Consider the following 15,332-nt stretch of genomic DNA (forward strand, 5'->3'; position numbering starts at 1 on the left):
TACTTCACAGAGGGGTGAACCACAGGACATTGGGTGGGTGCAACCGTGGGTGAAGATGACAAGGTAAAATACTGAACACGCCTTTAACGCTCAAGCGGATGTGTTGAGTTACAAAGTAAGGAACATCTGAGCTGGTCTCCTGCGCTCAGATTTGACAGCGCGGATTTGGGCTCAGCAAGAGGTGAGTGCACCATGGCTGTCTGCATCCACACAGCGTGGTCCAGACCTACATAAGTGACAAAAGTGACCAGACGGTAAAGCACCGTTGACTGGCACTGAGTTCAAGTCCCGAAATCCACAAAAATGACCCCCCCCACCCCACAGGGCGTGAAAGAACCCAAGGCAAGAAACTGCAGAAAGTGAGGGTCACTTAGAATAACCCGTGTTTCCACCAACGTCTTCCTTTTCCAAATAATCACCCCTTCTGCCACCAAAATAGCGAAAACTGTATTCAATGCAGAGAAACTTGGGGGTAAATCGATTGAGTGCCTTCGATCACTGCTTGATTGGTACCAAAATTCATGCTCGAGGGGGAAAAACGAGGCGAAAAGTCTGCACTTACGCAAATCTATGCTTGGAAACCCGAAAGCCAGAAGGTACGGGGAGTCCAGTGCCCAGCCGCGCCCAGCAGCTCGTCCGACGGCCAGCGCCGCCGGTGCCTCCGGCGCCAGAGTTCGAGCGGGACCGCGGGCTGCGACGTCCACTGCTGGGTGGCCAGCCTGCGCGCATGCGTCCTCCGCCATGGGAAACTTTGTCTTGCCGGTCCCCGAGGCGAACCCTAGAGGGCGGGATAGTTGCGAACCACCAGCAGGGGCTTCCGGCGGCGAGTAGACGTGATTGGTGGAGCCCTGGACAGAGGGCGGGGCCCCGGGAAATTCGAATGGGAGAGGCGGGCCAACGGAGGGAGTGGAATGGACGCGGGGGGCACGGCGCAGCTGAGGCGACGCGAGATGGCGGCGGCGATCTCAGGTACGCGAGCCCGGCCTGGGCGGGGCGCCGAAGTCGAGCCTGGTGGGGTAATGCGCCAGAGTCTGGTCCGGGTTCCGCGAAGTGTTGGGGAGAGGCCGAAATGGCGCGGGGGCGGGGAGGGGAAGGTGGGAGTGTGGGAGTGCCGAGGTGGTCAGGCCCCCTCGCTGTTTCCTGCTCACTGTTTGCGCGGGTCAGTGGACTGTGTTAAGAGCCGGTTCCGACACTAGAGCTTTGTTTGAGCCTAGCGCACTTTTCCTCTGTGAGCTTCAGTGTCTTTGTCGAATGGGGACAGTGACCCCATCTCGGGAGACGACGTGAGTAAGCGAGCGAAAAGTAGCTGACACTTAACGGTAAGGACCAGAGAAAGGAGCTGGATGCGCGTTTTGGGGGAAGGGTTGTGTGTATGACGTGCTGTTTGGGTGAGGGGAGATCCCTGGGAAATGCAGGAGGGCAGGCCGAGGTTCCGACCGGCCCGCAGCTGGGTGTGAGTTGACAGCATAAGATGTGCTGAGATCACGCACCAGGGAAATAAGGGACTGTTTCCTTTTGCTCTAGCCGTGGAAGTCAATGCTATCTTAGGGTTGAAAAGGTCGTTGGGGCATTCGGAATCTTTTATGTGAGTATTTGTTTACATATGTCTCTGCTCTCCTCCTGTACACTGAGTTCTGATCAGTGATCATGGTGGGCACCATAGTAATTGATTTGAGTGTCCTGCTGTTTGTCTGGTATTGTGGAGAAACAAAGCTATTTAGCAGAATGTCAGACACATGTTGAGCCCTGGCTACGTGCCAGGCACAGTTGTAAGCACTTTATGGTGATGAATCATTTAATCATCACACAGTGCTATGAGGTGGTTGGCTGTTACTGTCCCTGTTTTACAGATGAGAAGACTGAGGCATAGGTGGGTTAAATGGCTTGCTTCGAGTTGACACAACTAGTAAATATTGGGGTCTGAATTTGCATTCAGGCAGTTCTACTCTAGAGCCTCTGCTCTTAACCATTATGCCCCAGCACCCGATCTTGTTGTTTTTGGAGCACAGGTGCCCCTCACCTTTCTAAGACTCACTGGGTCTGGTGCATAGTAAGTAAACCCTTGGATATTCTGGGAGGACTTGATTTAAGGAGGTGATATTTGAAGTGGGTTTCGAAGGTTGGATAGGAGTTTACCAGGCCTTGGCTGGATGAAAAGACCACTGAGTGATTCCTTCCTTCCTTCCTTTCTTTTTTTTCTTTTTTTTTTTTTTATTTATCTATTTGACAAGAGAGCACAAGCAGGGGGAGTGGCAGGCTGAGGGAGAGGGAGAAGCAGGCTCTGCTGGGCTTGGAGCCTGATGTGGGGCTCTATCCCAGGACCCTAGGATCATGACCTGAGCTGAAGGCAGACGACTGAGCCTCCCAGGCACCCATCCTTGCCCATCCTTAAAGTTGCATTTATTATGAAAGGGAGAGACTCTTATACTATAAGCGGTTGTTTACATGTGCCTCTTCTTTCCTTCTGCCCTGGACTGTGAGCTTTGGGACAGGAATGCCAGTGAGCCCCTTTTATGATGAAAACAGGAAGTAAATCCGCCAATCCTTTGTGTTAATTCATTCATAAAATCTTAGTTCAGCAGATACTCCTTGAGAGCTACTCCGTGCCAGGCACTGGGGATATAAAGGTGACCAGAGTAAGACTTGTTTTCACTGAGTTCACAGATGGACAAATCTGTAGCTACAGTGGAACGTGATGAGTGCTTAGACGGAGGAGCCAGGTAGCCATGGGAACACCTTAGTGGGGCAGTAATTTTATAAGAGGTGTTATAGAGGAAGTAAGATGTGTTTATCTCAGTCATATGAGGGGGCAGTGGTGGTAAAGAAGGTATTCCAGGAAGAGAGGCTGGCATGTGTGAGGGCTCAAAGGTGTGAGAGAACTTGGCATGTTGTAGGAACTGAAGGAAAGTCATTGTGGCTGACAGCTGGACCTTCCCGTGCAAGGAAGGAAGGGAGGAAGAGGAGGGAGAACGAATGGAGGGGAGTGAGACTGGAGACAGAACAGGGGCAAGACTGGTGAGATGATGACGACCTTGGCAAAGATCGTGCAGTGGGCATAGAGAGAAGTGGACTCCTTTAAAGAGGCAGAATTGACAGATGTTAATGAGTAACTGATGTAGGAGGTGAGAGAGAAGGTGGAGTTAAGGAAGACTCCCATCTTTGGGGTTGGTTCCATTCATTTATGCTAGAGAGCATAGAAGGAGGACCAAGTGGCGGGGAGATGGAGAAGGGTTCAGTTTAGGACAAGTGGGGTTCGAAGTACCTGAGAAGCGTCTCAGAGGAGGTGTCAGGGCAGCAGCTGGGAACGTGGATCCTAAGTTTGAGAGTGCGCTCTGGTTTGGAGGTGTGGATTAGGAGTCATCAGCTTCAAGATAGTAATTAAAACCCAGAAAGCAGGGGACCATGCCCATGAAATGAATCAGAGTAGTAGTTCTCGAGTAGGGGCAATTTTGTTCCCTAGGGGGACATTTGTAATATCTGGGGACTTTTTTGGTTGTTACGGGTGGGCGGGGCAGTGGCCCACGGAATGCTACCGGCATATGTGTATTTAGCATATGTGTACTGAATGTCCTGCAATGCACAGGACAGCCTTATTACAAAGAATTGTTCAGCCCAAAATAATAGTGCCAAAGTTGAGCAACTGTGTGCTAGAGAGAGGATAGAAGGAGCCTAGGAAAATTTAAGACTGGCAGAAACTTAGATGGGGTGAACAGAGAGCGGTTTCCCTCAGCTCTCTGGCATGGAAACTAGGGGAAAGTCTATTTCTCAAAGGAAAGCAGATCAAGGGTGTTGGATCTTGCTGGGAAGTCAAATAGGATGGGGGCCGGGCATGTCTGCTGGATTTAGCAGTAAGGAGGTCATCGGTGACCCTGCAGAATGGTGAGGGCAGAAGCGAGCTGCTGCCTGGGATCGTGAGTAGCAAGAGTGAAGGAGTGTAATAATAACAATAGCTAACATTTCCTGAGCACCCGCCACAGCCACCGAGCCAAACATCGTATGTACCTTCTTTCTGTGGCTCCTCACAATCTTATGAGGGTAGATACTCTTATAAAGAGAAACTGAGGCTCAGAGAGGTTAAGAAGGCTTCCCAAGGTCACACAGCTGGTAGGTGGAACTTGTCTCTGACTCCAAGGCCCATGGGGTTACATACAAAGAGGAGAGGCCGAGGAGAACTGGGGGCCCATAGAATGAATTTTGGAGTTAGACCTTCATTGGAAGCTCTCTCACTAGGTAGCTGTTGACCACAGGCAAGTTAGCCAACCTCTCTATACTGGGGCTTCCACATTTGGAAAATGAAGGAGGAATAAGAAATAAAACACTTACTGAGCTTTTACCAATGTGCCAAATACTAGTCTGAGCTCTTTTACATCAATTAGCTTATTTACTGCCTTAACAACCCAATGAGTATGTATTTTTATTTATTCCCATTTTACAGGTGTAGAAATTGAGGCACAGGAATAGACCATCATTTCCCCCAGTTTATTCATTGAGTTGTAAGTGGCAGAGCTGGGATTTGAACCCAGGCTATCTTTTTTTTTTTTTTTTTAAGATTTTATTTATTTATTTATTCAACAGAGATAGAGACAGCCAGCGAGAGAGGGAACACAAGCAGGGGGAGTGGGAGAGGAAGAAGCAGGCTCCCAGCGGAGGAGCCTGATGTGGGGCTCGATCCCATAACGCCGGGATCACGCCCTGAGCGGAAGGCAGACGCTTAACCGCTGTGCTACCCAGGCGCCCCTGAACCCAGGCTATCTTACCTTGAGTAACAAACCTACTCACTGCCTGCTAGTAACTGCGTTGGCATTTTACATGTTACTTCTCTTCACTCTCATTAAGCCTTTCTAAGGCCCACCTCACCCCATGTTATAAACAAACCAGGGCACATGGATGTTAAGTCATTTGCCCAAGGTCACAATCTAATAAGTGTTAGAGCTAGAATTTAAATTCAGCTCTGTCTGACCCAAATCTACANTCTTTCTGCATCACCACTGACTTCCCCTTCTCCTTAAACTTCCCTAAATGCTTCTGTATCTGCCCTCTTCTCTGTTCTTCCAAAAACCCTGGGAAAGATAGGCAAGGAGCAGCCCCTGCACACATTTTTGACAAGTCAGTGAACCTCTTTGCACCTTAATTTTCTCATCTACGTGGGTATGTCTGGAGGTTTCTATTGACTTGCTACTGACTTTCAGGAGTCGTGAGGATCAAGTGAAAACTAGATCCCTCCGGTGCCTTGTAAACCATAACGTGGAATTACTGGCTTCATTTGGCAGGTGAAGGAGCAGAGGTCCGGTTCTCGTAGGCCATCTACTTATGGGTATGCCTTACTATGTGTAAGATTCTCAGCAGGGGTCGTCTGTCCACCTTTTTGTCTTGCTGTTTCTGCATTGGACACATACACCAGCCCTTGCCTTATATGAGGCCTATGGGCCTGACAACGAGCTGCTACCACTAGCAAAAAGGAGAGAGTCAGAGTTGCCAGGAACTTTCCCAGGTTATATATAACAGGCAATATGGCATCTGCATTGAAAGCAGATTTTTGGAGGCCAAGAGGTGTAGGTTAGAATTCTGCTGTTAGGGGCGCCTAACACTCAGTTGAGTGTCCAACTCTTGGTTTCGGCTCTGGTTGTGATCTCGCGATTGTGGATCCAGCCCTGCTTCGGGCTCTGTGCTTAGTGCAGAGTCTGCTTCAGATTCTTTCTCCCTCTCGCTCCCGCTCACTCATTCTCTCTCTCTCTCTCAAATGAATAAATAAGAAATCTTAAAAAAAAAAAAAATTCTGTTAGCTGTGAGCTACAGTGGGGCATCCAACATAAAGCAGAGAAATACCCTCCTCCTAAGATATTTTTCAGCTCATTCAGTCTTCACGAAAATAAAGAGGCTTGTTGTTGTTGTTAAATTTTTATTATTTTTTTAAATTAATCTCTACACCCAGTGTGGGGCTCGAACTCATGACCCCAAGATCAAGAGTTGCATGCTCTACTGACTGAGCCCCCAGGCGCCCCAAACAGGCTTTTTAATAAAAGTTTTATCTCGTGTTTTCTGATAAAATATTCATTATCCTTTTTTTTTTTTTTTTTAATGACTTAGATTTACTCACTGGAAGCAAACCAAACAGAAAGCTTATACTAGAGAAGGATTGCACGTTAATGCCTTCTGCACACTGAGTTGGGACAAAAGGGACTGGGGACTGACTTTCAACTTTATTCCTTTGAAACAAAGATGTCCACAATGTTACGTATTTCTGTTAATGCAAACATTACAGCATTACAGACCTGGGTAACATAAAAAAGAAACCTGCATAATTCCCATCGAGAGAAAACCATCATTAACAGTTTTGTGTATGTATGCACTTAAATATAAGTATGTGTTGTAAACCTCAGGTAGGAAACAAGCGCAGAAAAGTCAGGCAGTTCATTGACTGGTTTTGCGAGGGGGGTTGCCAAATGTCAACTCTTAATCCTCGCAGCATCCATATCATCTGGCGATTTGTTAGAAACGCAGAATAAAAAAAAAAAAAAAAAAAAAAAAGCTCAGGCATTCTAGGGACTGAAGCAAAATCTGCATTTTCTTTTATTTAAGATTTTTATTTATTTATTTGTGAGAGAGAGAGAGAGTACAAGCAGGGAAAGCAGCAGACAGAGGGAGAAGCAGGCTCCCTGTTGAAGCTGATGCGGGACTTGATCCCAGAACCCTGAGATCATGAGCTGAGCCGAAGGCAGATGCTTAACCGACTGAGCCACCCAGGCGCCCCGAAATCTGCATTTTAACAAGATCTTCCAGGTCATTTGTGTAAACCTGACAATCTACACCCCACTGGACCTACTTGTAGAGCAAGGAAGGAACTGGGGCCAAGCTTGGGGACACCCACAGTACAGCCAGGGGGGAAAGAGGTTCCCTGAAACGAGCTGGGGGCCTCTGGCCCTCCCAAGGTGTCCCCAGGACCTCAGCCTCCACCTCCAGTCCATCTTCCCTGCCCCTCTGTCAAGGTTATGAGGGTCTCTAATCTACTGAAGGTGCTGGGGTTTGGTTTTGTCTTTAGGCTTTGCTTATTCTTTTGAGGAGCAAAAAGACAAAATGTGGGCTATGAAACAAGGCCCCAGGTATAAATACTGAGGGGCTCAGACGAGCGGCTGCACCTCCACGAGCTGCTTCATTGGTAAAATGGTACGAGTAGAACCTACCTCAGGGACACCGTGAAGATTAAACTATGCCTGACATGTAGTCGGTGCCTAATAATGTTAATGTTTGCTACGTACGTGGTATGGTTTGCAGTCCCCGACCTGTACATAATCGCTCTCCTCCGACTCCGACCGCACTCTGGGCAAGCTGCTATTCGTCCTTCTGAGCTCAGGGTATCAAGTGGCTCTTCCTGCAAGACTCCTGCCCTTACCTCCAGCAAGGCCGGCCCCCCCGCTGCTTCTCGGCTACCACCGAATTTTATGCCTAAGGACTTACTTTCTCTCCTCTAGGGGCTGGTCGCTGTCGGCTAAGCAAGGTGGGGGCTGGCCGGCGCCCGCCTCCAGCTCGAGTAAGGGTGGCTGTGCGGCTGCGGCCATTTGTGGATGGGACAGATGGAGCAGGTGATCCCCCTTGTGTGCGGGGCCTGGACAGCTGTTCCCTAGAAATTGCCAACTGGAGGAACCACCAGGAGACTCTCAAATACCAGTAAGGTTCAGGCCGCTCTGCCCTCCCGCCCCTCCTCTCTCTCCTAGCACCGCCCACACGGTTTCTCAGACTTGCCTCTTCAGGATCCTCGCTCCTTCCTTAGCACAGCTGAGTTCCTCACACCTTCATTTGGTCTTTCAGAAACGTTCACGGGTGCCCACTGTGACAGGTCCTCTGTAGGATACTTGGGGGAAAGGCTGAAGGCCGAACCAGACACATTACTGTTCACAGCCTCATGGGGGAAACAGGCATAAAGCAGGGAAGGGCAGGGAGTAGCAGAGGTGAGCAGGGGAGCCCCAACGAGGGTCAGGGGAGGGGTGGGAAGGGTTGGAGGAGCACAGAACAGCCAGCCAACCCAGGCTGCGGCTGGGTGGTGTGAGAGAGGACCATCCAGGTTTGGGGACAGAACTCCTAGGCGCAGCTACTTTAAAACCCCATTGGAGACTGAAAGTTCAGACTCTTTGGCCTATCATTCGAGGCTGGGGGGTGGCAAACTACGGCCTGCAGGTCAGATCTGACCAGGAGTCTTTTGTAATCAAAGCTGTATTGGAACCGTTGTTCGCTTACATGCTGTGTGTGGCTGCTTTCCGACTCTAATGGCGGTGGAGGGCTGCAAAAGGGTTCACATGGCTCCCAGAGCCTAAGATATTTACTCTCTGGCTCTTTACAGAACAAGTTTGACAACCTCATTCTAGGCCCTTGGCAATTTGACGTGTTTCTTTCCAGCCTCATTCCCCCAACACAGTCCCCTTAAAACACTCATCTCTGCTGTGGCCTCAGCTACGGCTTCTCTGGAGTGCCGAGAGCGGACCATAGGTGCGTGGAGTCTCAGCTCGTCTTCCGCAGTATCCTCTGCCCCGTTCTGGCGCACAGATCCTACTTTCCATGAGTGCTGTGTCAGGGAGAAGATCGGGAAGCCTTGCCCTCTTACACCATGCCTTGTCCGTGCACTATTTTTGATACTTGGAATATCGTTCTCTTCCCTCTCTGGCAAAAATCCTCTTTCCTCAAGCAGAATCAGTTACTCTTTCTAGCATGTCCTCCTCTTTATTTCCTGAATCACAGCAAAGTATGGGTATCTTTCCATCCCACCAGACTACAGAGATCCCCAGAGCAGGGCGTCAAACTCATCTCCGTATTCCTAACACTGGTACAGGGACTGGGGCAAAACAGGTGTTCAGTGGGTGCTTTCTAAGGTCTTTATGCAAGAAAAGAGATAGGACTCTTAAATCCGAGGCCAGTATTACCCTCTAAGTCTGGGTGAGGTTGGAATCCTCCACTAATTCCCTCCTTTTCTCCTGCCGGCAGGTTCGATGCCTTCTATGGGGAGAAGAGCTCTCAGCAGGACATCTATGCAGGATCAGTGCAGCCCATCCTAAGGCACTTGCTGGAAGGGCAGAATGCCAGTGTGCTTGCCTATGGGCCCACGGGGGCAGGTGAGGGAGTCAGATAAGGAACAGCTTTGGGTCCGAGAGGGCTCGGGAGTGGGGAAGAAGGTCTCACAGCAATCTCCACTTTCCCCAGGGAAGACACACACAATGCTGGGCAGCCCCGAGCAACCTGGAGTGATTCCCCGGGCTCTCATGGACCTCCTACAGCTCACACGGGAGGAGGGCGGCGAGGGCCGGCCGTGGGCTCTCTCTGTCACCATGTCCTACTTAGAGATCTATCAGGAGAAGGTGAGGCCCCACTCTGGTTGGGGAGGGGAGAGACAAAGGTCAAACAAAATAAGATTCAGTTCTTGACCACGAAGCTCTGCCCTAGCGAGGAGGCAAGACCTGGAAAGACAGAGGTTGGGGTAGCAGATGGTACCCCTCTGACAGTCCAGCAGAAGGAGGAGACGGATGCCCAGGAAGTAAGCAGCCTGTGTCTGGAGAACGGGCCCTACCTCTCCCTGCTCCAACAGGTATTAGACCTCTTGGACCCTGCATCAGGAGACCTGGTGATCCGAGAAGACTGTCGGGGAAACATCCTGATTCCGGGCCTCACGCAGAAGCCCATCACTAGCTTCGCTGATTTTGAGCGGCACTTCCTGCCAGCCAGTAGAAATCGGACTGTAGGAGCCACCCGGCTCAACCAGCGCTCCTCCCGCAGTCATGCTGTGCTCCTGGTGAAGGTGAGGCCCGCTGACTGGGGAAGACCCTGGAAGCCCCTAGAGGCTGAATTAAGTTTGGGGGCCCTTGCTCTTAACCCCAGGTGGATCAGCGGGAACGTCTGGCCCCTTTTCGCCAGCGGGAGGGTAAACTCTACCTGATTGACTTGGCTGGCTCCGAGGACAACCGGCGCACGGGTAACAAGGGTCTGCGGCTGAAGGAAAGCGGGGCCATCAACTCCTCCCTCTTTGTACTGGGCAAGGTGGTGGATGCGCTGAACCAGGGCCTGCCTCGTGTGCCTTACCGGGACAGCAAGCTCACTCGCCTGTTGCAGGTCAGGCCACCCATCTCAGGGTGAAAAGGGGCTGGAGAAGTTGGTTCTCAGGTGTGCCGGGAGGCGGGGGAACTGCAGTCAAGGAATAGAAACGTGGGGCTTCTGATCTGCCTATCCTGCCCAATCCCCATCCCTCAGGATTCTCTGGGTGGCTCAGCCCACAGCATCCTCATTGCCAACATTGCCCCTGAGAGACGCTTCTACCTAGATACAGTCTCTGCGCTCAACTTTGCTGCCAGGTCCAAGGAGGTGATCAACCGGCCTTTTACCAATGAGAGTCTGCAGCTTCGTGGTGAGGACTGGGCTTGGCAAGAGTTCAGAGGGCAGTTCTGGACGACTGGGGCGCGTGCTGAAGCTGCCCAGCATCAGCACAGGGGCTGACCCACCCCCACATCTTTCCTAGTCTTGGCACCTGTTAAGCTGTCCCAGAAAGAACTGCTAGGCCCGTCAGAGGCAAAGAGAGCCCGTGGCCCCGAGGAAGAAGAAATTGGGAGTCCAGAGCCCCCAGCAGCTCCAGCCTCTGCCTCCCAGGAACTCAGGTGAGCAGAGGAGGAGGGGCCTGGGGAGGTCCCCTTTACTGTCATGTCTGGGTTAGGTGCAGAGAGTAGTGGGTAAATTTAGCCTGTCAGATTCTTGAGCTGCAAACTTGTTCCTCTCTCATCGAATTCACCCCAAATCCTACTCCACTGAATTCACTGGAAGTGCTAAGCTCAATCTCTAGCCTTGGTGCTGCTGCCCAGGGCCTGAAAGAAGCCTGCTCCTTGAGTTCTAGCCCCTCCCTTTCCATTTTCCAACCCCTTTAGGCAGTCAGCAAAACCTCGCACTTGGGGGCAGCTGTTTCAAGGATGAGCACTTGAACTTCTGGCACAAGGGGTAATCTGGATCGGGTCTTTCAGGTCTAGAGGATAAGAGCAAAGCAAAGAGACAAGAGGTGAAGAGCTGTGTCTCTCTGAGACCTCTCAGTCTGTGCAAGAGTCTAGCATCTCCATGACTCTGCAAGGAGCCTGTTGCTGTCTTAACTTTGCTGCTGACCTCAGTCCAAAGTCTCTTAGTCCCTTCTGTATGTGCGGCCTCTCTCTCTGGTTCTGCTAGCCCCACCTCATGGCCCAGGATGCGTGAATCCTTAGGTCACTGCTGTTTAGTGGTCTTGCTTTCTGTCTGGCCACTGACCCCGCTAATTCTAGGGAGGCAGCTGCAGTTTTACCTTTGCCCGGTTTCTACCCAAGCCCAAATAAAGCCTCTCTCAACTGTGTACGTCTGAAGACTAGTGAACAGAGGTGACCTGAGGAGGTCAAGGATTAGTACATACTCTGCCCCCCGGGGGGGCTGCTGTAGCCGAGGATGGATGGCATACAGAAAAGAGTGTTTGCTGAGAACCCTCAATCTTGTCCTTCTCAAGCTGTCTGTCGGCTGTCCCTTCTCTTATGTGCATAAACTCAGAGAAACACACGCCCCTGAACATGCATGTTACATGTGAATAGGCAAAGTCTCTGCCGGATGGGCATCATGGGTGAGCTCAGAGATGGGCCACGTCAGACCTAGTCAGACCTTGACCTCGGGGGCTCAGTTTTCAGGAAGGGAAAGGAGACGAGAACATCAGTAGATGATGCAGGGTAGGTAGGACAGGGTGTGGTGAGGAAGGAGCTGCTGCTTCTGTGACCGCCAGGAGGAAATGACCTCTAGTGTTCACCCGGATTTTCTGATCCTGCTCTTTCTAGGCGCTTGCACCCAAGGAACAGGGCAGTCCCTGTTCTTGAGGAGCTAGCTCACAGTATGGGAAGGAAGATACGCGATCAAGTTGGGGCTCATGGGAAAGGTGGTATCAAATTGACTTTGAATGATAATCGGGAGGGAAACAATTCCAGACAGAAGGAATAAATGTTAGGCATTGTCATGTTCATATTAAGTCAGGACTCAGCTTGAAGAGGCCTTTCCTACTGCCCTTGGGAAGAAGGCTTGGCATGTGAGGTGGACTTCAAATTGGCCTTCAGTGGCCTGCAAAGCCCTGCTGATGACCTCTGTGAATCTTTCCCCAACTGCTCTTTCAAAGAAACCGGCACACAAGCCTTGCTGTCACCTTCTCATTGTCTCTGCCTCTCCTTTCTGTCAGTGAGTGCCTACAGGGCAGGGTGGGGCAGCGTCTTAGAGCCGGAACACTTGGAACTCAGGTGTGCACGAAGTGCTTGTCTTGTCGGATCTCCTGGCATCCCTGAGAGGTTCCTGGGCAAGCAGTGGTGGATCCTCATTCACCTGTTGGAGCGCACAGCCGGAGAGTCTGCTTGACCTGCTCAGGATTGCCCAGCGAGTTCACACCAGAGTCTGGAACCACAGACTACGGCAACTTAAAGCATCATGAGAGGAATCCTGCTGCTGTGGAGAGGGTGATGAGAGAAGGACTAGGTGTGGAGTAACCTCTGTCTGCTCAGCCCCCTACAGAAGCTGAGTAGCATGGACCCCGCTGTGCTGGAGCGCCTCCTCAGCTTGGACCGTCTGCTGGGCTCCCAGGGGAGCCAGGGGACCCATGGGCTGAACACCCCAAGGCGAGAGCGGATGGTGCTCATGAAGACAATGGAGGAGAAGGATTTGGAGATTGAGGTAAGTGTTGGGGAGGTGGGGGTTGGCACTCCTACTGGCCTTTAGAAGCAGTCTGAGCATCTTCAGCTAGGGAAAGGCACCGGAAGGCTGGACCAGCATCCAGTTTTTACCTAACACTGGAATCCCTGTTCTCCGGCTTCTGCTTGAATGTCCTTAATGTAGCCGGACTTTGAAAAATAATTGAGGTCAGCTTTGAGGAGGTGAGGTTGTGAAAATCTAGGTGAAAGGAAAAATTTGTAAGACCTTGTCATTTCCTAAAATACAGCTCAAATTAAGTTAGCACTTTGTCTGAAGAGTCCCTTCCCTTCAGTGTTTCACAAAGGGGCCTGTTCCACCTCTGAGCAGCCCAGATCATTAGAAAGCCCTTACTGAGCTCCAGTTGTCTCCTGGTAGCTTATTTCGTTGGTCGTCACCGTGCCAGCTAGGGCCTCAGAGCCCTGCACTCACTTTCCTAACCCATCTCCTTCCAGCTGTCTGAAAGTTCGTCTGGGTCACATGTTTCTCTGATCCTTTCCAACAGAGGCTTAAGATGAAGCAAAAAGAACTGGAAGCCAGGGTTCTGGCCCAGGACGCTGTGGACCCAAAGGATAAAGAGAACTCGTCTCCCGCAATGCTTCGACCGCTTGCCCGCCGCACAGTCACCGTAGCGAAGCCCCTCAAAAAGGCTGTGGTGATGCCCCTACAACTGAGTAAGTTTGGCTGTGGGGGCCAGGAGGGCCCAGATGACAGATCCTGGGACGTGTTCGGAACAGCTTTCATCGTGTCACTCATGTGCTCCCACTATTTTGCAACCCCAGGGACGGGGGTGGTGGTGAGGACGTCCGAAATAGAGCTCGGGTGCTCTGTGCTCAGGCACTTAGTACTGTCGGGGCAGAATGACAGGGGTATGACTCATTACCATGCAATAACAGCTGAGACTGCTTTCAAATACAGGTGTAAGAAAGGTCATATGGAAACTACAAAAGAAGAGGTTCACTTGGGCTGGAAGGGACCTGGGGAATCAGGAATAGGAGAACCAAGTGAGGGAGGGTGAAAAGTTAGCCTCTCCCATGATTCCGGTTCACAATTCTTGCCTTCAGTTCAGGAGCAGGCAGCATCCCCAAATGCTGAGATCCATATCCTGAAGAAGAAAGGCCGGAAGAGAAAGGTGAGAGCAGCTGGCAGCGTGAGCTACAGTTGGAGCGGAGAAGTAAGGGTAGTGAGCTCTAATGGCAAGTGCGCTGGCCATGGAGTTAAAACACCAGCTATTTACAAGCTGCTTATCCTCTGAATGTGGAGATACCTTACAGGGCATTTAGGGTGAAATGCAGTATGTTACCTAGCAGAGATCACTTTCTTCCTGGCGGCTCTCACCTCACCCTCAGCAGCTACTTAACAGTGTGTAGCCTGGGTCCCACTCCACAAACTTAAGAGCCCACTTTGGGAAAAATGACCTAAGCACTCAAGAAATGAGGCAACACTGGAAGAATTACCTAAAAACAGCTGATGTGGTGGGGGCGTGGCTGTCATTTATAGAGCACCTTCTGTGTGCCTTCCTAGGAGTGAAAAAGAGCTTATTCGTTCCTTTTTAGAGATGAGGCGAATTTAAGAGCTTACTGTGTGCTTCACAACAACTATTACCGCTCTTTCACAAGTCGGATAAAATGAGGATCAGCCCAGAGATAATGACCCGAGAGAAGGGTTTTTGGACAGACACTTGAGGGAAAGAGAGTTTAGGGAGGGCGGGGAGGTAGCTGCTGTTCGGCTCCTATCCTTGGCAGAGGAGTCTAAAGCAGTTTGCTGCCACGGGCTGAGTAGCAAACTGTTTCTGTCACTCACCTCCCCCTGCCTCATAGCTGGAGTCCCTGGATGCCTCAGAGCCAGAGGAGAAGGCTGAGAACTGCTGGGAGCTACAGATCAGCCCAGAGCTACTGGCCCATGGGCGCCAAAAAATATTAGATCTGCTGAACGAAGGCTCTGCCCGCGATCTGCGCAGCCTGCAGCGCATTGGCCAAAAGAAGGCCCAGCTCATCGTGGGCTGGAGGGAGCTCCATGGCCCCTTCAGCCAGGTAATGGCCAGGGAGGGCGGCCCTGGAATGGAGTTGGGGGGTGGAGCGGGAGGGGAGAAGCGCAACACCCCCGAGGCCCCTTCGCCTCCCATCGCTGCCGTCCTGCCAGGTGGAGGACCTGGAACGCGTGGAGGGCATATCGGGAAAACAGATGGAGTCGTTCCTGAAGGTGAGCCCACCGCTTGGCCCCCTCCTCTTCCCGGCCTGTGCCCTGCCCCCGCTTTAACGCTGCTCTCCCCTTCACTCCTGTGTTGCAGGCGAACATCCTGGGTCTCGCCGCGAGCCAGCGCTGAGGCCCCTCCTGACCGCCAGCTCCTTTCCTGTTTTTTGTTTTTTTAATCCTCATATAACTGCGTGTCGTGTAAATACAATTTTTACTCCGGTGTTTCAGCCTGATTCTTGGGACTGCGGGGGCGGGGCCGGGGGTATAATTGCTCTTGGGATGGGCCACAAGCTCCTCCGCGAAACTTCTTTGGGCGCCATCTTTGGGAAAACCAGGCAGGAATGAAGCGGGGCAGGATTGTAAATAAACCGCCGGAGTGGGGAGGGGGAAAGGACGGTGGCCGAAAGGAAACAAAAAAGTAACGCGAAAGCCCG

General features: G+C 51.4%; 1 protein-coding gene across 1 annotated transcript; it reads left to right on the forward strand.

Annotated features, from left to right (window-relative positions):
• The first annotated feature begins 846 nt into the window (after window positions 1–846).
• On the forward strand, window positions 847–15,118 carry KIF22 (kinesin family member 22). The gene is made up of 14 exons (XM_008685285.2): window positions 847–969; window positions 7,470–7,665; window positions 8,974–9,101; window positions 9,190–9,344; window positions 9,572–9,781; window positions 9,862–10,092; window positions 10,231–10,384; window positions 10,496–10,631; window positions 12,519–12,687; window positions 13,208–13,376; window positions 13,767–13,834; window positions 14,523–14,735; window positions 14,845–14,904; window positions 14,993–15,118. Exons 1-14 carry the CDS (start codon window positions 912–914, stop codon window positions 15,026–15,028), a joined length of 1,983 nt encoding a protein of 660 aa, XP_008683507.1. The 5' UTR covers window positions 847–911; the 3' UTR covers window positions 15,029–15,118.
• Window positions 15,119–15,332: the final 214 nt, after the last annotated feature.

The sequence above is a fragment of the Ursus maritimus genome, unplaced genomic scaffold (assembly GCF_017311325.1).
Source record: "Ursus maritimus isolate PB19 unplaced genomic scaffold, ASM1731132v1 scaffold_2, whole genome shotgun sequence".
Classification (NCBI taxonomy): Eukaryota; Metazoa; Chordata; class Mammalia; order Carnivora; family Ursidae; genus Ursus; species Ursus maritimus.

What these genes read in the sequence shown, in the direction of transcription:
- KIF22 (XM_008685285.2), top strand. Translation starts at nt 912, where the DNA reads ATGGACGCGGGGGGCACGGCGCAGCTGAGGCGACGCGAGATGGCGGCG. An exon ending in ATGCTGTGCTCCTGGTGAAG is followed by an intron (nt 9,782 to 9,861) that starts GTGAGGCCCGCT and finishes TCTTAACCCCAG; the next exon opens with GTGGATCAGCGGGAACGTCT. An exon ending in TCCATGGCCCCTTCAGCCAG is followed by an intron (nt 14,736 to 14,844) that starts GTAATGGCCAGG and finishes CCGTCCTGCCAG; the next exon opens with GTGGAGGACCTGGAACGCGT.